The 20,189-nt window shown below is 49.9% G+C and overlaps 1 protein-coding gene across 1 annotated transcript in view; it reads left to right on the plus strand.

Moving 5' to 3' along the window:
- The window catches only part of LOC104157786 (rab effector Noc2-like), a 31,869-nt gene extending 11,945 nt beyond the window's left edge, over positions 1-19,924 (plus strand). Inside the window, exons 5-8 of the mRNA XM_009695256.1 lie at positions 5,250-5,424; positions 12,223-12,336; positions 12,783-12,965; positions 19,890-19,924. Of these exons, the coding sequence (XP_009693558.1) occupies positions 5,250-5,424; positions 12,223-12,336; positions 12,783-12,965; positions 19,890-19,924 (507 nt within the window). The remainder of the gene's footprint in view (positions 1-5,249; positions 5,425-12,222; positions 12,337-12,782; positions 12,966-19,889) is intronic.
- Positions 19,925-20,189: the final 265 nt, after the last annotated feature.

The raw sequence follows: 20,189 nt of genomic DNA on the forward strand, positions 1-20,189 counted from the left end.
ATGAGTCCTGCTGTGTTTTGTCAAGTCCCTGCCCAGCTGTTTAACTCTCTGCACAGCCTTGTTTTGACTGATACCACCAGGTTCTGCAAAGCACCTTCCTGAACTACCACTTTATATATATATATTTTTTTTATATCTATAATTAGCGATGCTATCATCGTAATTAAAATCGTCTTGGAAGCGTTCGTGCACATTTACATTTGAATTGACACATCCAAAATTGTAGCGATAATGAAAACAGTTTAAGGGGTGGGGGGGGGAGATAGCTTTTTTTAAACCCCATTGCATATGAAAGAGAGTGTCAGCTATCAGGGACCTGTTAAAGTTTTAATTTGCCCCCTCTGCTTCGCTTTCGCTTTAATTTCTTTTCCTTCGCTAAGCAGCATTTTCATGGCTGGCTGCCTTTCTTTGTTTATCACAATAAACCATGCAGAGGAAGAAGGTTATTGCACTGGAGGAACGGCGTTGTCTCCTCCCCTTTTGCCCTCGGGGCTTCCCTTTTCACCTATACACTCATACCATTTTGAACATTATAAACTGACGTAGCCCCAGGGTTATTCCTGCCTGGCATGACGATTTCTTGGCAGAATACCATACTGATGGAGGGGAGTGTTTATTTTGGATGACGCTGGATTGAATCGAAGTGATGTGCACCTGTTTGTAATTCAAAGAACTCATCAATAGCCTGCCATATTATTTTGAGGGGTGATAGCGAGTGGGTAGACTCAAAATAGTGTCCTCTAGAATAGAGCCACAGGAAAAAAAGAGGCCTGATTGAGAGGGGAATGATAAATCGTTGAAGGCTGGCAGCCCTTGCAGCTTGACAAACGTTGGGGTCAGAGGTGCGATAGATTTTGCTATTCCGGAAACAAAGCTCCGAATAGCAATTTCACTGCCTTTTAATTTTCTTCATCCTCAAGTGCTGAATGTGGGAGTTGACAACAGATTGCTGTAAATAATGTAATTGGAAATCTCTGTGTTATGGAAAAGCAGATGAATGCAAATAACGAAGCCAAAGAGCGCTTGCTCCTTCTCCCTGCCAGTGGTTTGCAGCGTGCCAGAGCCACGGTGGAGAGCTGGGACAAAGTGAGTGTGTGGGCATGTGCTGCGTGAGGGCAATGGCAACGAAGTCCTCCCAGGGTGGTTGCATTTGCAGGTGACTTTCTCTTCATTAAGCATTGTAGCCCACGAGAACCTGCTCCCCCGCCTTTTGGCTGCCAGGGGATTGAGCCGATAACGCTGATGTCAGCATGGGAAGCTAAAGGTAGCTGTTTTCCTCTTGCCCAGCCTGGGCTGCTGCGAAGGAAGGGGGCTGCAGAAAGAACAGCTGCTGCGTAGCAAGCGGGAGGTGGTAGAGCAAATTATGGCTTTGCAGCGAAGATCCTTTCTAAGCATCTTTGTTGTGGGGACCTGTGGCTTGGTGAAGCGAACTCTGGGAGGGCTGCAAGTCTTTGTTACGATTCCTTCAGCTGTGATCCTGTCCCTCCATCAGCGAGTCCTAGTATTTTCTTTGTTTAGAAGCTTGTTTTAGCACTTGTATGTTCGAAGAAGGAGGAAGAAGTTTGAGCAGTAATGTGCGTTTCACCAAGGCCCCGTGATAGTCTCTTAGGTCTCATTCACAGGCTGCACTTGAATGTGCTAGATGAAAATACACATCTGCTGCTGACTGTCTCATCCTGTAGCTATAATGGTGGCTTGATGCAACTTTAATAGGAATATCATCAGGGTTATAAAGGGCATTGAGGTCTCTGGACTTGTCATGGCCATGGCCATTAAATCGGTTTGAAGTAATAAAAAAAGGAGTTTGTTGCTAAAGTTTCTCTTCTCCCCTGTGTCCTCCCCCACTTTGCTTTAGGGTAATTTAGGTGTCGGGGGAGGCAGAAGGACAGGAGCCTGGAGGAAGTCAGTATTTAGAGTGGATTTTGGTTGTATTTGGCTGGGCCAGTCTGAGCACAGTGGGCTGAGGACATCTCTAGCCAGTGAACCGTGGTGTGGCTGCTCTGTCCTGAGCCATGCACTGGGCCGCCACGTCCTGATCTGCGATAATGCAAGTACAGATCTTTACTCCCCTCCGTCAAGCACTCAGAGCGAGGGATGATCAATGTTACTTAAAATTGAGTTGTTGCAAGAGACTGGACAGGGCTGGCTGTCCCTCTTGCTGATGCAATTCCAGCTTCACCCAAACTCAGGCTGCCGTAGGGGCCCGATTTCACCTTACATGCCAACGAGACTGGTGGGAGCAAAACTCTCCTCTTTGGAAAGAGCAAACTCCTGCTAATAAACAGGAGCTTTATTCTTGAAGCGCTGTTATAGATTTATTAATTTAAAATCAAGCAAGAACTTTGCTGCCGGGCCACTCTTGGCGATCAATGAAAGGACCATCAATAGCAGTCAGCAGCATTGATTTGTTTTGATACATGGATGCTAAAACTGACTTGTGTCCCCATGTGCAGAACAGAACGTGAACCACGGTCATTTCAGATGGGGCACGCTGCTAACCTAGGGGGGCAGAGGTACTAAATTAATATAGGGGAGAGCATCTTGCTGCAGCTATTTTAGAGCTGATCTCGAAACAATTTCAGTACTGTGGTAATGAGTCCAAACTCTATTAGAAGCACCAATTTAAAGTGAATATGCGTGCATAGAATCAATTTTATACTAGTATTACTACATCAGAGCTGGGTGTATTGTATCATTAACTCTTTCTATAACTGGGCTTGCTTTGGTGTAGTGAGAAACCTGGGGGTGATCAGCCTTTTCTTACAGCAATCCTTGCTGTGTCTGATTAGTTTTATAGTGTGCCTAAATTGTAGTTCGCCTGAAGATAATAGGTCTCTTCAGTGCTTCAAATTAAATTACAGATGTTGCAAGGTCTGTTCAGAGAACAACTGCAAGAAAAGGTTGCTCCTTCCCCAGCAGTTTGTGTGAGGAAGCTACGTGTGCCCCAGCTGCCCAGTGTGCATCAGGGGACGGACAACCTGCCCTCCTCGAGCTATGGCACTGATCAGGGTGCAAACCCCGTGGCTGCAGCAGTCCCTGTTCTTCCCATTGTGTCCTGTGTCTGCAGCTGCTCCCAAGGCCTCCTGCCTTCCTGAGACAAGGGAGAGCAGGGCTTGCCCAACCTGCAGCTCCTGCATTGTGCATGTTTGCCTGAGCTGCGGTGGGCTAAGCTCCACATAGAGACATCTGTCCCATGTTTTAAAAATGCATTGCGTTTCCCAGTTCTTGGTTTTGCAGGGATAGCAGAGCGCGTTCCTCCAGGGTCTCTGTGCAGCACTGTCCTGTGGTGCTGTACAAGGTGTACTAAACGCTGCGCAGTCCCTACGTGCTGGCAGAGAGGACAGAAGGAGCTGTGTCAGCTTGTGCCTTGACTGGCTGAGTTGCTGTTTTGGCTGTGTGCATGCTGGTGAAGGAGCTGGTACAGTCTCCTGCCTGCCAAGAACCCTCTGTAGAAGAACTTGCAGTCTTCTCTCCTTTGGGGAACTGGCTTCCCAGCTTTTCGCTTGTATGGGCTGGGCTGTTACCCAGCAGCAAAATGTTGGTGTAACTGCAGGGTGCTCTCACCTCCTGGTTTGTGGATCCTGCTGTGGCGCGCACGAGCGTCTGTCTTGCACTCTTGCAGTAACTGACATGTGCTGGGTCACAGGGATGCCGTACTTTCTTCTGCTGGGTGATTTTCTTTTAAAAGTACACTACCAGGTTCCCCTCAGAATTCGGATTGCCTTCACTTGGCTTTCAAGAGGCCAAACACAGAGATTTTTAGCGCTCTGTGTCGATGACTCTGGACTAGGAACCAGGCAACCTGCTGAGCAATCTCCTCCCATCAGTGAAATGGTGACGGTGGTGTCCTGCTTTTTTGCCTGCATGAGAAGAACTTCTCATGAGTGCCAGGTGTTGTCACTGCCCTCTGCTTTGATTAAGCCCTAAATGCAGATTGCAAGTGTATTGCTGTAATTAGGGATATCTGCAATTGCACCCATTGCCATCATGGTGATACTATATGCAAAATGCTTTGGGAACTTGGAGTAGAAACACTGATGATCTCCTTCACTCTGAACAGAAGTGCAAGGCTTCTACCCCCCTGCATGAAATGGAAAATGGTATTTTTACTATATTAACTTATTTTTGCCCTGACTGTCTCATTAGCTCATTATTAGACTGCTGGAAGGCAGTCTAACAAAAGAATTAGGTTTTTAGAGGCCATTTCTCCTTGTCTGAGCTGCCATCCTTTTCCTTTCCTCTGGCTCACAGCAGGCTTTATATTAAATATACTTAATAGAGCTCCTTCATCATAAGCTACATTAAAACTAAATTGGAGAGTAGAGGGCGTTCTTACAGGAGATATTACAGTTTAGCACTCACAGTCCGTTTCCTACTGCAGGTTCAGGTTATTTCAGTGTCGTTCTTCTCGTTCGGGGGTTTTCAAGCACACTCGTTAAATGATCTGGCTTAGCCTGAATTGCTCTGTGAAATGAACGCCAAGGTTGTGCCATTCGGTTCGGTACGGCACGAGGCAGCATTTCTGCTGTCCTGGCATTGCCGCTTGCATCCCCCAGCTGCTGCCAGTCTTTGACTGTCTCAGAAGTACAGCGACCCAGGCTGAGGGACCTGGCCCAGGAGAGACTTGGCAGGACTTGCTGTCCCTCCAGCCAGTGAAAGACTTGTTTTACTCTAAGCAGAACATGTGCTTAGGGCTATTGCCACCCATAGCATGTGCCTGCTCTCTCCAGGAAGCTTTTCTTTTAGCGCATTCCCAATGGGAAAGCAACAGATGCAGAATCTGAACTGCCTGCTGCATAGTGCAGGCCAGGGAACTTCATCCTGATATCATTGTAGTGAGCCTGGGAACGTGTGTTTAACTCAAGCGCAGCATCAGAGAAACATCTTGTCTTGACCCAGAGAATGTTAGAAGCTCTGCGGTTTGCATGGTCACCTTCTGCTCCTCTTTCAATCTGTGCTCATTCAAATTTGCGATTTTTATTTTTTTTTTCGGTGGTGGAAGAAGGACCAAGGTGAAGCTGGGCTGACAAGGTGTGGGGAAGAATTTGGGATGCTGTGGTAGTTGCAGAGTGCAGGGGAACCGTTGGGCTCTGTGAGCTGGAAGGCTTGACCCCTCCGTGTTTGAGTGGGGTCAGGGTAGCTCAGAGGGAGTGGCTGGGCTGAGCTTGGCGGGGAGCTCGTTTGGTGCTGGCTGTGCTCTCTTGCTGTAAAAACCCAGGCTTAAGGTGTTGTGTCTCTGTCTCTAACAGGTTTGGAAGAGGTCTGGTGCATGGTTCTACAAAGGTCTGCCCAAGTATATCATGCCTTTGAAGAGCAGCAGCAAATCCAGTGAGCTGCACTCACAGCCTTGGCAAAGCGAACCAGCCATGCCGGAGGCAGAGAACGTCGGGACCAGCCGATCCTTCACCTGGGCCAGGGGAAAAGGTTGGTTGTCTGCTCCGTGCCCAGGAAGCAGGTGGGGAGAAGGACCTGCCTCCTACTGTTGCTAGCAGGACTCAGCTAGTAGGGGGGGGCTCTCCGTTAGAGGTAAGGGGTAGCCCGCAAGATGTTGTGTGTTTCCCATGTGGGCAGTGTTGGGTTTTTTTATACTATGGTATGTTTTTCAGGTTTCACTGTTATTTAAGTGCACATTGGTGGCCCAGACTAGCCTCAGTCCTCCTGGATTCCCTGTCCTTCAGTCTACCCTTGCTTGCTTCCATTCCTGGTGACCCCCACTGTTTTGCTGGGACTGCCAAGGGAGGGATGAGCCGTGAAGCAGACACCTGTCTGCTGTTGCAGCCCAAAGAGCTCCTCCTGCTGAGCTACACAGGATGGTGCCACTGATGGACATCGTTGTGCAGCCAAGGCTGACAAAAGGCTGGTCTCATTCTCTGCCTCCTTGGGGCTGCTTGCTCCTTGTTTCTGCTGCTCTACAGCACCACTGGGCACGTATTTCAAGGCTTTGAGCTGGGTTAGAAATGACACGACCAGCATCTCCCTGGGGTTTTCCTGGGACCTGGAGCAAGTGGGTGGGAGCAAGCTGATGCTGGCTGTGTCCTTTTGTGCCTGAGCCCCTGAGCAGGTGAGATCAGCAAAGGGTGAAGCTCCTTCCCTGGGCCTTGGGGAGGGGGCTGAGGTTTGCGGCATGGAGAACTCAAGGCTGAGTTGTTCTTTAAATGTGTCCTGGAGAAACTGTTGATTAACTTAGCCCTGTGCAGGGCTGGGGCCAGAGCGGTGACAAGCCTGAAGATTTATTAGCTTCAGCACTCACATCCCTGTTCTTTGAGGTAGACCTTGATTGAAGTAGACTATTGTATCACATGTGGCATCTTGGATCGCTGCCGTGTCAGATCCCATTCACAGCACTCCGTTGTAGGGCTTTTTTCCTCCCCTCCCTTCCATCTGCCCACCCTGTCGTTGCTCGTATGCCCACGCCAGTGCTGTGCCTGGAGCCAGCTGGGGGGGAAACAGCAGCTCGGCATTGAGGAGCTGAGCACTCAGGGTCATTAACGCAGCAGTGGATGGATGCGGCAGAATTAAAGCTGCTGCCAGTCTGCTTTGATTTCTTTTCATTTCTTTCTGGTGCGGATTAGCAGAACTGTCTGGCCTTTCTTCCCTTCTGTCTTTTGCTATTAGATCCCCTCAAGTGGAGAAGACTTCTTCAGCGTACCAGCAGCATACACTCTTCCACATCAAGATAAATCTTATCAGTAGTGGAGGGGGAAATAACCTTTTAATAAAGAGGACTCAGGAGAGTCGGGTTTACAAACCTTCTCTTCAGGCCCCAGCTAGGAAAGCGCTCCCAGCCCTACTGTAACTTTTGTAATTAAAGACAAATTAGATCAACAATAGATGGTTGTGCTTCCCTCCAGGAGATGCTTGGAAGGAGTTGTCTTAGCAAATGAACTGATTGATGAGGTATTTTCTGTTCACACGGTACAGAAAACATTATGAGACAAAGATGTTGAGCGCAGACCTGGCTTGCTTTTTAATTCGCCTTTTTAGTTGAGTTTTGTTTTGGGAGAAGGCCTCCCCCTAAGTACTGGCAGGAGCAGCAAAGGAGCAGTTAGAGGACAGCAAAGTGGCCTTTGGTAAGCTTTGACGTGGGTGGTGAGCTGCCTTTGTCCTCTGATTTTTGGCTGGCTGCTGTTCTATCGGTCAGATAATAGTAATTTATGGGTTTATTTTCTGGTGGTTTCTTTCCTTGTTGCCCTTCTCTGTTAGGCGGCCTGTCCTCTGGACAGCTTTCAATGGGCGCTGCGGGCTGTAATTCATCTCTGAAGCTGGGTGCTTGTACATCTCACCCCTCCGCTTAACTCTTTTTCACCTGCCAGTGCTGGGACTTCTGCTGTTTGTCATCCAAAACCTCTGCAATGTGCAGGGCAGCCACCTTCCCCCGTGGAGGTGATGTAGCTGTGATATTGCCGGTGTGAATCTGTGACTGGGCCTGGACTGAGCTTTACAAGGCCGTGGCTGACAAGGCAGCCTGCCTTACCTCTGCCTGGCTGATAGCATTTGTCAGCTCATACCTCGTACACCCTCATCTGAACATGTCCTTTCGGCGCTGAGTAAAGCCCTGTTGCTTGTTTGGCAGGGTGTTCTCAGGAACGAGCTCTGGCATTTAACGTGCCTGACTCTGACAGGCTGCTCTCGGTGGGGTTTCCGTTATCTTGACCAACCGGTTGTCTAACCCCACTGCTTGTCTCCTGAGATGCTGAAGGAGCCGTCTCTCAGCTATTAAGGGATTCAGGTCAGGTGGGACCAGCACAGACACAGCCATGTCCCAGCACAACCCCCAGAGAGCTTGGGAGAGAGGAGCTGCGGTTGTCCTTTTGACATCTTCCATGCCAGGAGCTGCCTTTCAGCAAGGATGGGACAAACCTCAAGTGTCTCTCTTTCCCCTTCAAAAGGAAAGGATCAGTGTCAGGCCCTGGGTAGCAGCCGCTCCTGCTGCAGGAGGGGGGGGAAGGCAGCAGGACCAAGGGACCGCAGGAACGTGCCTCTTGGAAGAAAAGCCAAACCCACCAGGAAGAAGTTTTATTTTTACACACTCATTATTTCTCTTGCGCTCACTGACACTGGGATTTGCCATTGCCTTTAGTTTTTCTGTAATAAACAAGCAGTTGCCATGGGAACCCTGCTATTAGTTAAGGCACATGGGGAGAACAGCAGTAATATTTCTTGTGCCGGGGAACAGCTCTGCTCCATGTGGTGGAATGTGGGTGGGTTTCTGCACCGGGTCAGGCGGGACGGGGCGTCAGGGGGTGGGGAGCAATAAGCAGCAGGGCTTTCCTTCTTCTGAACTCTGAGTTCTGCAGAAAAAAATGTAAAGCATCTGGGTGGAAATAAGAAGTGTGATCGCTGAGCTATTGCACTGTATGGCGTGAGGGCTGCCTGCTGTTCTGCTTGGTCTCCAGTGATTTCTCGCATTGCAATGTGCTCTTGTCCTGTTACCAAGCAATGCGACGTGCTGGGCTTGGCGCTGTCGGAGCAGCGGCTGGGCAGGGCGATGCAGCGGGTTTGGCCAGCGTCTGTGTGCTGAAGGCCACCAAGGGGAGCAGAGAGGAGCGTGCTAGGGCATATCAAGCGCTTTGCAGGCCACCAAGGGGGTTGTCCAACTTGTCTACAAGTTTGGGCAGAGCCAAAGCTGCGTGTGTGCTGCTTCTGAAAGGGAGAGCAGTTGGGTCCAGTCCCTTCCTCCTGCTTGGAGATGTCCCTGCAAGTGCGGGCAATGCTGGGCAGGATCTAGCATAGGAGCTGCACTGAGTGAGACGCTTGGGTTGTGATAAAACTCTTCGTCTCTGACCTTCCCACTTGCAGTGACCGGGGCTATTGGCCTCCCCACTCCCTGGAGGTTGCATTTGCAAAGGCTGATGATACAGGTGTTGCAGGGGAGCTGTGTGCTCAGGCCACTCATCCAGCGCATCTTGGCTATGCTGGGTGTATGCGGCTGTTCGGAGCTGTTGCTGCAGGGTGTCCGTGCGTGCCCATGTGCTTTTTCTGTATTTTTGGCAGCTACAAGAAGTGCCAAGCTTTGTGTGTGCAGGGACTGAGCTCTGCCCTGCGATGGGCAGCGAGAGGGAGCACGGCTGGCTCTTCCCATCGCCGGTGTGCCCGTGCCAAATGCACGCATTTAATATTAGAGCTCAACCCCAGCCAAGTGTTCCTTTCCCCTTGGCCTCAGCACAACCTCTGCTGCTGGGGTTAAGTGCAGCCCAGCAGCTCTCCACCGTTCCCTGTGGCTCTCTGTGCCACGGGGCTCCGGTACCTCTGGCTTGGAGGTTGAACAATGTGTCGGAGGGATCGCAGGCTCTGGCAGCAGCTGCAGGGGTTCGGGCCCTTGATGGGTGACCCTTTCTCTGTGGGAATACTGCTCTTCTTGCAAGTTTCATCTCAGCATATTTTTTTTTATGAGCTTTTTTTTTTCAGTCAGCTGGAGATAGAGAGGGATAAATCTGTTACGTTCTCTGAAAGTACAGCTGTCCAACGACTCTTATTGATATATCAGCAACTGCTGGAACACCAGATTTATGACTTCTGGGCCCTAGAAAGTGCCAGCAGAAGGCCTGGGAGCTTTGGGAGAAAAATTACCTTAAAGGGAAACATTGGTGCAGTGGGTAAAATACACTCTTATTGGCAGCAGAGGAAATGAGAGCAGACAGGGCTGCTCCTGTGGTGTGAGTGCCTTCGTGTCATTAATATTTTCCTCTTGTGCTGGTCCTCTCTGAACTGCTGAACGGCAGAAAGGAAGGCAGCTAAAGTCACCTCCACTGATTCACTGAGGCCTTCTCCAAATAAATCCTGACTTCCAGCATTTTTAAAGGATTCATGGAGGAAGGAGCTGTTCTAAAGCGATGGATTTTATGAATCCAGGAGGCCAAAAAAGGATGATGACCAAGTCGGACTGGAGTGCATTTTCTGAGGGAATTGGGCAATGGGATGGTCAGAATGATTCTGACAGCCGACATTTGGATTTTATAGCAAAAAAATACATACTGCTGTGTATGGGTTGTTATTACCAGTATTTATTTATAGTCCCCCACCTCTCCCAGGGAGCTTTGGGGAAGTAGTGAAGCTGTCTTTAAGACAGCAAAGCCCAAAGGCAAATCTTTGCTTTGAGGACTCCCAGCCAGAAGCACAGCATCCCTGCGTGTCACAGGGCTGCCCTCGCTGCCCGACTCGGCTCCGCAGCCGCTTTCCCTGCAGGTGCGAGGTCCCGTTTCTGCCGTGCTGGGAGGGGAAGGCTGCGGGCACAGGAGGAGCTGGTGCCCGGGGGAAGGCTGGGTGGGCAGCGAGGAGGGGGCCTGGCAGCCTGGCCCCTGCACAGCACTTCCCAGCAGCACGGCGTGCACGGGGAGCTGCCCGCCAGGGCAACTTCAATAACACTTTGCAATAACGCTGGCAGCCAGCTTTAATATCCTCAGAGATGTTAACTCCAGAAAAGCACTATTTTGGGTATTAATTTTTTTTTTTTTTGGATAAAATATTTTGTGTAGTAAAGATCGCTGCCTGAATACAGGAGCATCTGCAGAGGTCCTTGGCAGAAATGTTTGACAGCTTGTGCTCGCCTGCACAAGGGGAGGGATACCCATCCTCCTGCCCTGGGCAGTGTTAAAGGGTTTGTAACTCTGCGAGCTGTGTGTAGTGAATTTTCGGGCTGATGCAGAGAGATGAATGGACAGCTCTCTTTGCTACCATGTGGTTGTCACCTTGTACCACTGCACCCATGTCCCTCCGGTGCCCAGCAGCACCGTTAGGCTGGGCACTACGAGTAACACGGCGTGGGGGCAAAGTGGTTTGTTCAGTAGCAGAACGGGGAACTTGTTTCTCATGTGAATGTGAGCTTATAAATACATACTGATCGATATAAAGAAATAGTTGGGGCTTCGTTTTTCTACAGTAGAGGCTGTGGGTTGCAGCATTGCCTGCTTTGTATCCCACATGAGCCAATATTGTACTTTCTACCAGGAATTGTGACCCACTGTTTGAAATGGCTTCTGAGCTGCCAGGAGAGCTGGTATCTGCCCTGGTCAGATGGAGAAATGCTGTAGGTGCAATCTCTCAAACAAAAGACAGTTGTTTTCCCATTACCTTCCTCCTCAGCCCCATCATTTCTGTTCAGACATCAGGCCATTACAAAAACCCAGGAGTTGGAAAAAACCTTTCCTATTTTACCCAGAGCAGCTGGCAGTTGAGTTATCTTTTACACCAGTATAAGCAGGAGAGGTGTTTGCATAATTGCATGGAAAAGTGGAAACAACCTGACAATTTGGGAAGTTGTGCCTGGCAAAATGAGGCTTCTTCAGCTCTTGTGGAAACTACAGAGGGTGGAAAGCAGAAGGACTAGGGCCAGGATTCAGGACAGAGGAAAAAAAAAAGAAGGAAAAAAAGTGGCCTTGAAATGGGAGAACAGTCTCCTTGAGAAACAGGAGCGACCCTTGCCTTTTAAGCCTTGGGGGCATAGAAGTAATACAGTTCTGGGCAGTGTGCTGATAGGGATGAGTGCTGAATGGATGATGAGTTAATAAGGCTGGTTCTTTGTGTAATTGCTGCAGGGTTTTTTATTTGATGTGCTCAGTATTTATCTGGTGTTTTCCTCATGGATCCTCGAGCCTCTGCAGAGGCCCTGCTGCACTTGAAATGCAGCTTGGAGGAAGCCAGCCCATCTCCCCACGTCACACAAATGTGGATGCTCTTAGGGTGCAGCCAGGACCCCTACACCTGCACCTGAGCTGGAACCAGCCTCGTACCCAGCCCTTAACGTGTCACTCCCGCATGGGAGACGGCAGACATCTGGAGGAGGGAGCTTGCTGCGTGCCGGCATGGGGGTCAGCGGGAGCAGAGCCTGGCTCCCAAACCAGCCAGACCGCAGGGCTCTTGGCTTTGCAGCAGGGAGCTTTGGGCAGCAAAGCACGGCACAGGAGCGGTGTAGTCCCTGTGGTCCCAGTCAGGTTTAGGATAGGAGCCCTGGTTGTCTGTGTATCTACTTCAGGTGCTGGCGCCACTGGAGTGTGTGCAGTGGAGTTATGAATCATCAGTAAAAAGTAAAAGCACATCATGTTTGAGAGGAAGAGTGAACAGCTGTGGGGGAACTGCAGGTAGGGCTCCTTTTGGAGAGGGAGAATGTGATCAGCGAGTCAGCATTTGTTCATGTTTTATTTGGATCCATCTGGCACCCTCTTTGGTAAGTGTTATGAACATTGTGAATAACTGTCTTTCTCCTCCCCTCGATCTTTTCTGCAGTGGTTTCTAGCGACAGTGAGAGCGACTCGGAGTTCAGTTCTTCCAGCCTGGATGGCAAGCCCTTACCTGCGGGGTCAAAATGCTCACAAGGCAGAAAGCACCAAGCAGGACTGGGTGAGGAGTTGCTGTTCCTTGTGGCTGGAGGGTGGGAGGTATAAAGTTCTTGAATATTTGGCTCTTGGTCCTATGGATTTTGGCTCAGCTGCTTGCCTGCCCTATGCCAGTGCAGCCCACTGGCTGTAGCTGTGCCAGGTGAGGATCTGATCCTTTCTTACTGGAATAATATTAAAGGGTCAAACAGGTGGTGGGTCACTCCACCTGCCCTTGCCTTGCACCTGTCCGCCTGGCAACACATCTCCAGCCAGCTCCTCACCCCTGACTTTATAGCACTGGAATTGCCGGTGCCGTTTTTACAAGCGGAGCATGGGAACTCGGTTTTGACCCTGCTCCTGAGGATGCCTGGCTGGGAGCGGGGGGGCTGCTGCTCTCTTAGGACCTGGCTTAGCATCTACATCCACTTCTCGCTCCCACAGCAGCATCTCTCTGTTTTGTCCCTGCAGCACCCATTGGGGAACCCAGCCAGGCCATGGGCAGGGTGCTGGGGAGCACCCATTCCCCTACCCTCTCGGGGAGCCGCAGCAGCCTGGGCAGCGAGCAGGGGGCTGCCCTCAGTGCCACAGAGAGCTGCCAGAGCGACCAGCCGGCTGATGGGCGCGACAGCGATGTTGGCAGCAGAGTCCCTGGTAAGCTGAACCTCCTCTCCAGGCAGATCCATGCTTTTAGGGCTGACTTCCCTCGAAGCACAGCTTTCTCGGAGACACACCTGGCAAAGCTGCGGCCTGGGATCACCTTTCCCTGCTGCTTTCTCATGGCAGATGCTGTCACAGCATTACAACTCACTCCTTCCCTGTTCCCTGAGTGCAGAATCTATTCTGCAACATGAGTAATCGTCTGGGGTGGGAGCTGCCTCCACCCACCTCCAAGAGCACCCCTAGCCTGGGTCTGTCCCCCTGCAAAGGCCCGGAGCTCCGGTCTGCCCTGCAGAGGCAGCAGAAGAGATCGAGCTTTTACTGAAGCAAAGCAGAAGTCCAGCAACTTTATGAGACTGAATAAAAATTTTGCTAATGTGAAATGGCTCTTAAAGCTGAGCATGGCTCTTCCCAGAGCTCTGCAGTACAAAAAAAAAAAAGACACTTTTTCCCCCTCAACAACCTTGGAACAATTAAGTGACTGTGAGAGCAGAGGCTGCTATCACATCTGATCTGGAGCAGCTGAAAGAGATGCAAATGTGTTCTCTCTGCAGTTCCCGCTAATCTATTCAATAACCCCTTAAGTTATCGTTTAGCACTGCTCCCTCCAGAGCGTTCCTGCTGCCCTGTGACCTGCCACTCCTTTTGTTGCTGAGCCTGTTTTGTGCTGTGCATGTTGAGGCGTAAATTGGATTAGAGAGAGCAGGTTTATCCTTTAGTGCAACATGGAGTCATAGTCCCCCTCCCAAGCTGCCTGCTAGAAATAGCCAGCATAAAATTGTTTCTCTGCTCTTCCCTCCCTCCCCAAGTTTCAGGGATTTGCAGGTTTCTTTAATTTTAGTTTTTGCAAAACAAGTCAGATGAGTGATACTTCTGCTCTGTCCATCCTCCCTCTGGATTACAGTGCTGCCCCAGACAGGGCGGTTTATTTTAAGCCCGTGTTGGCTGTGGCTTTAGCAATGGCTGATTCCTGTTGTGCGTTGGCTCTGCTGCTTGCCGGAGGGGAGCAGCAGGTTGTCCTGCGGGATTGAAGTGGGTGGTGGTGGATAGCAGGTGTGACCCCTTGGGTGCTTTTTCTGCTGCTCCTACGTGGCAGTGCTGAAGTCTGGATGGAGGCACACCTGGGCGGTGTGTTTGTACAGCGCTTAGCACTTTGGAGCTTTCCTGCCAGCTGTTTGAACTAACTGCTGCCTGGCCATGACAGTGCAAATGATATCTCAGAGGCAAAAAATGCCTTTTTCCTGCTATAAACCTTGTATGCAAAGCTTGGCACGAAGGGTCAATGCTTTTCAGTGGGATTCCTCCTTGCTAGATGGGGGAGAACTAAAAATGACAGGCAGCATGAACATATAATACAAAAATGAAAACTATGGCAATCTCCTGAGCCCAGTTAAAATAGTCCCTGAGATGCAGAGAGGATCCTGCTAAGGAAAAGGTTAAGCCAAGCTGGCTGACTAGAGAGTATCTGTAAAGGTCTTTATTATGTCTGGGGTCATTTATTTCCCAGTCTTCCTGCAGAAGGGGCTGCTTTGCTCAGAGGTGATGCTTGCAGCAGCGAGTGCCTTGGCAGAAGGGCTCCACGGCCCCCAGAGCCAGGGGAGGAAGGCAGGGAGACAGAAGCGAGTATTTCTGCTCGTGTCTGCTGGGGGGGGAATGGAGCCGGTGGTGGTGGCAATCAGCAGGCGTGGGCTTGGGAATGGAGGGAGGGTGGCAGTGGAGCGGGCAGGAGTCTCTGTGTCATTGTCATGTCCGGGAACCAGGCACCAGCCAGGCATCCTCCTGGGCCGGGGAGCTGCTACGGCTCGCAGCGAGTTAGGTGGCACTACGGCTATGGCTCTGCGACTGCAGGAGGTTGAAGGATGGCCTACAGAGCGCCTGGCTTGTCTTCAAGCCTGTCCTGTGCCGGTGTTACGCCCTTCTGCAGCGTGGGTGCTGGCGAGGACTGGTGTGGCAGCGTTAGAGACTCTACCAAAGATATCTGCAAGGAGGTGAAGCTGGAAACTGAGCATGTTGTGGGAGGCACGTGATGTGCCCGTGTTATGTTTTCCATGGCTGTATGCTCTGTCCCACAGTGTGGGTCATCTTCAGCACTTCAAGGTGGGGAGGAGAGAGGGGAAGTGAGTTTGTTATCCCTCCCAAGGGTCTGGGATGTGACCTTGCCTCCATGCAGCGAGTGAGCAGCAGGAGTAAGCATGCTTGTCGTCCGTTTGGTCTGAGAGCACTCAACGTACCCAGCTGGAGAGATGCTGCCACGATGTGATCTGTGCAGCAAACTATTGGCAATCACGATCCATTATGTATTAATTTAGTAATTGGCATTATGCAGTGGTACGACTCGTGTGGCCTCATGTTCTGTGGAGCTCTGTAGCAGGTGGTTTGAGCAGATCAGACATCCAGGAGGCTGCAATACTGAATGCCCCTATACTTTGCCAGCAGCAGGGCAAGAGCAGAAAAAAAACAGAAGAGCAAAACCAGCACTGTAGTCCCCTGGGAAGCGTCCTTCTCTGCAGAGGGGTTCACATGCTCTGGGATGCTGGCGGTCTGGGATGTGCAAATGCTGGGAGCCTTGAGGCAGGTGGCAGTGCCTGTCCCCGTCTTTAGATCAGTGCTTTGTCTGTCTACGAGGGGCTTTTCATGATGAGTCCCTCTGGATGCCACTGTTTGCCAGAAAGCAGAGACTGCCCTTGCTGTTCATCTCTTTAAAAAGTGGGGGAGGCGATGGGTGCTCTGCGTCAAGACTGGCAAAACTCTTCACGGCATCTCCCTGCCTGTGCTCTGCTCTAACCCAAAAGCAGAGCAAGGGGCAAAGATCCTTTCTCATTTAAGTTGCCGATCCTCAGCTGCAGAATGGGGACATTAAAGGGCGATTTTGCTACAGCTTTTCTGAAAGGCTCTGCAACTTTATAACACTGTGTTGGGAGCAATTTTGGTTCATATTAGCACCTCAGGTGTTGTTCTACCGGTGGCTTTCTTTTCGCTTCTTTTTCTCACCTCTGCTCTAATTCCGCTTTCAAGTGCAACTTTGCAGAACACTTTAGCATCCTTAAATCCCAGGCCACAGCCAGAACAGGGAATTAGGGAGTGGTACTGCAAATGCAGCTGCTCTCGTAGTCCTGAGCTTTTTAAGCCTGAAGGCCAAGACGACAGCATGGTGGTGTGGCCGAGGGAAGAGAAGGAGCCATTAAGAAGGGTTTGTAGGTTTCCAGTGTGCTGCTCCAGCTCCAGCTGGGGTTTGGTGAGGCAGATAATGAAGCCTGGGGTTTGTCATAAAATGACTCATTGTCAGAGCTGCATTGGGATTTAGGCAACCTCAGCCCTTGAGCCAAAGCTTCAGAAGAGAGTGGTGAGTTGAGAGGCTGCCAATTTTTTAAATTTTTTTTTTTACCACCTGCTTTCAAACCCTTTCAAAAGCATCATTTTTCTGAGGGTCTGGTGTTTCTTCTTCTTCTGAAGATCTGGTTCCTGGAGGTGCCCACTCTGACATGATAGCTGTTAAGAGGAGGGTCATGCACTGGTTTTCGTGGAGAATGTTTTATCCTAAAATGAATGAAATTTGCACACGGGCAAGAAGCAGAATCTTCCTTTTTCCCCTTACTTGCCCCTGGCTATGGAGGTGACTCACCTTGTTCTGGCTGTACAGCTGATATGTTAAGAGATACCTCAGTTAAAAAAGAGCAAAATCCTCATTATTGTTAATTATGACATTTTTATTAAAGAAAGGGAATATTAAACAGAATTAAACAAAGAAATCATCAATATCTTACAGGGATTTTCATTAGCCCATGGAGAGCTTTTAATGGAGGTGACATCTTTGAGCTTGGACCTGGCTACTGCAGGGTAAATTAAGAGCAAAAGGCATCTCTCCTCAGATCAGTAGCGAGTTCTACTCTGATGGGTCCCAGTTAATGGGGTCCTCAGTGTCTTCTGAGGACCTTGTCTCAGGAGCGGGTCAATCCTGTGTGGTATTCTGTGGGTCACCTGAACGGCTTCCTATTAGGGGATGGTGAGTGAGCTTGGCATGGGCCGTGGGGCTGGAGAAGGCTCTAATTCGTGCTTAAAAGAGGAGGTTTGAGAAACAGCCACAAGATAAGCTAATGAATGAGTAGTGTACGTCTAAGTGCAAATCACAGTCTCCCCATCTCTGCTTGTTTACCGATGTGTTGTCTAAATCATTAATACTTAAAGAGCGGTACAGCAGCTGGCAGTTAAACAGAGCCACGTTAAACAGTGGTGTTGCTGAGTCTGGGAGCTGAGACGATGATGGCAGCGCCTGGTGGGGTATAAGAAACGTTGTGGCTTACGATCACAGGGTGAGACCGGCCGGAAGGACCACCAGAGGTCTGCGGGTCCAGCCTGGACCTTTCTCCCAGCTGGCTGAAGCTGCAGCTTCTAGATGCCTCCCTTTGGCTGCTTGCTTTGTAGCCGTTGTGCTGGGAGAGGCTGAGCAGAGCTGAGAAAAGGGCCTGGAGCTGAGAGAGATGGGCAGGAAATGCTGCTTCCAGCTCTCTTAATGTGGGGAGATCTATGCCCTGTCTGTCAAGAATTGACTGGATTTAGAAATGAGGTGGTGTCACTCTCTCTGTGGCTCAGTGCCTCCCCGGCTGGGGTAGGCATCAACTTTTGCTCATAAATATGCAAGCTGTTAATACATGAGACAGGCAGAGCCATTCTGCATTATTTTAATGGCAGGAAATTCTCAGGGCATCTTTGAAGTTAAAGCATTAACTTCTTTTTTTTCTTCCATTCTGTTTCTCAGATGTCTGTTTTGCTCCCTCAGGGACGATGAGGAGGTAACATTTTGCTTCAGTGGGTCTAACTACTCCATTCCATGTAGGAAAAAAAATTGTCCTAACAGTAATTAGGCTCTGAATGGGATAGTAATTTCTTTAATGACTTTGTTCATGGCAGTCTTTGGGGAGCTGACTTTTGTTTTCCTCTGCTTGGTGAGAAGGTTGCTCAAATGTTTTCAGGTTGCTCGCTCCCTCATCCATGTGAGCTGCAGCCAAACAGCGTGGTCTTCTGGGGCTGGCTTTGAGGTGGGGTGGAGTAGGTGTGTAACCGCGCAAGGGAGCTGGGCTCACAACCCCTGCTCTTCCTCCCTCTGCCTTCGGCCTCTGCCTGCGCTGAAGGCACAGGTTAGGAAGGAAGGGGGGGTCAGATGTGGAGGAGAGACCCTCCTCCACACTCAGCCTCTCCCCTCCAAGCCTCTGCCTCCTGCGCTGGCTGCCTCATCAATCTTTGGGCGCTGCTGTTTGCCCCTCTTTGCTCAAAGCTTGCTGCCACTGCCATGGGATTTAGTTTTCCTGCTGCCAAGGAGGATGAGTTGTCCCTTTTCCACAAAGTGAAAAAATTGAATTGTGCCTTCATGGCTGAGAAGCTTTGAGCTGTCTCTGCCTCCTCATATTGGTACTGCAGAGCACCGAATGGTCCTGCTGTATTTATAAAAAAATATGTCTTCGGGTAGTGACAGCATTAGGAAATGATTCAAGGTTTGCATTCTAGATACAATGCATTTGTAAATATGAACCTCAGGAGAAGCATATGCCCCTTGCCATGTTTTAAGGAATTAAAATACTTTTGTCCTCAAGTGGTAGAACCAAAATATTTTCAGCTCTTTTAAGCCCGCCTTGAAGTTAAGTGAATAAAGGCTCAAGTACCTAAAAAATAAATTACTTTCACTATTTCTGTAATTCTTTATAGAGTTTTAAATTGAAGACTTTTTCCTTGAAAATAGAGAAATGACAAAGACTCATTCTCTTGCCTCTTTCACTCAATAGATCTGGAAACAAGTCTGCTGCTGAAGATGAAACTCCTATTTTTGTGCCTTCTTTCACACTGCAGAGGTCTGTGCTTTGGTCTTTGATCAAACAGCCTGTCTGGCCTCCTGCCCCCACGTCCTTAGACTTATTCTCTGCCCTTTGCAATACGTTTACTCCTCACGCTTCCAACTTTCTATTCAGTATTTTGGACAAAGCACTGAGGGCAATAGTTGATGTCGTCTTTCAAAACAAAACATAAAGGAAAGAGCATGGGAAGTCAGTAATATAGAAGGCAAAAGGCTGGATTTTGGAGTCTTTGTAAACACATTGAGAGGTTTTATGGCTCGGGAAGTTACCTGTCGACTGAGACATCAGGCAGTAGCTGGTGGGAGGAATTTGCAGGACTCCCCATGCCTTGGACATTTCATATGAATGCAGTGACTGGAAACGTCTCCTGTCCTTTCTCCAGGAGTCAATGTAATTTGTGTCTCCTTCAGTCCAGAGAAGGGGGAGAGAAGTTAGTGCTGACCCCCCCACTGCCTTAAAGGACTCCGTGTTGCCAGCCCAGCATTTCACCCCATGTGCTGGAAGCAGCGTGTCCCAGCGGACCCCGGGTTTTGCCAAGGGCTGCTGGAGTGACTCGCTCAGGTTCGTTTAGTTGACGTGAGCCAGGGTGCCTTCCGCAGCAGAGCGTTGCTGTCCTGTGCCCATTCCCAGCCATGGGCAAGGACTGTGTTCTGCAGTGGCTCCTGGCCATGGCCCAGGCGTACGGAGGGCAGGAGGGTCACGTGGAGGACCTGCTCTGTGGCACATGGGTGCCATGACCTGGTTTGGAAACCTCTGAGAGCTGAGGCTTGGCTTTCTCTCTGACTTGGCCCTTTGAGGGAAGCATGTACCAGAGGACCAGTTCTAGCAGTATAACTCCTTCTTTCTCCTTTCCCTATTTCTTTCCCCTGTCTTTTCTTTCTTTAATAAAGTTTAATGGGCCCTGACTGCTGACAGAGTGTGGAGTAATGATGCATAGATGTTCTCTTCATTATTATTTTTAGGAAGCTCATAAAATGGCACTGAGCATGTGAAAGCAAGGTAAAATAACTTTGTCAAGTCTCTCCCCTTCACTGCTTTCCAAACAAAACTTTTGTATTTATGTATTTTGAAGGCAAACGGCGCGTCCACACCAGAACGCGATGCTGACAGAGATGAAGATGGAGCTGCTTTGCCTGGATCCAGTGCTCGCCTCTTGCCCTCTCCTGTAGACCTCGCTCCAGATGACGACTGCTGCCGGTGGTGACTTTATGATGCTGGCTCTTGCACAGGCGTTAGCAACACAATAGAACCTGGGAAGGCACCTACCTGTCCTCCCTGCCTCACTGACCTGGTTTATGGTTTGGTCTGGTTTCCCCTTCTGCTGACTGACATGCACCTTGGGGTGCTGCTTGGCGAGGGGTGCTGTGCTGCT

This window comes from Cariama cristata, unplaced genomic scaffold (assembly GCF_000690535.1).
Source record: "Cariama cristata isolate BGI_N322 unplaced genomic scaffold, ASM69053v1 scaffold23402, whole genome shotgun sequence".
NCBI classification, from domain to species: domain Eukaryota; kingdom Metazoa; phylum Chordata; class Aves; order Cariamiformes; family Cariamidae; genus Cariama; species Cariama cristata.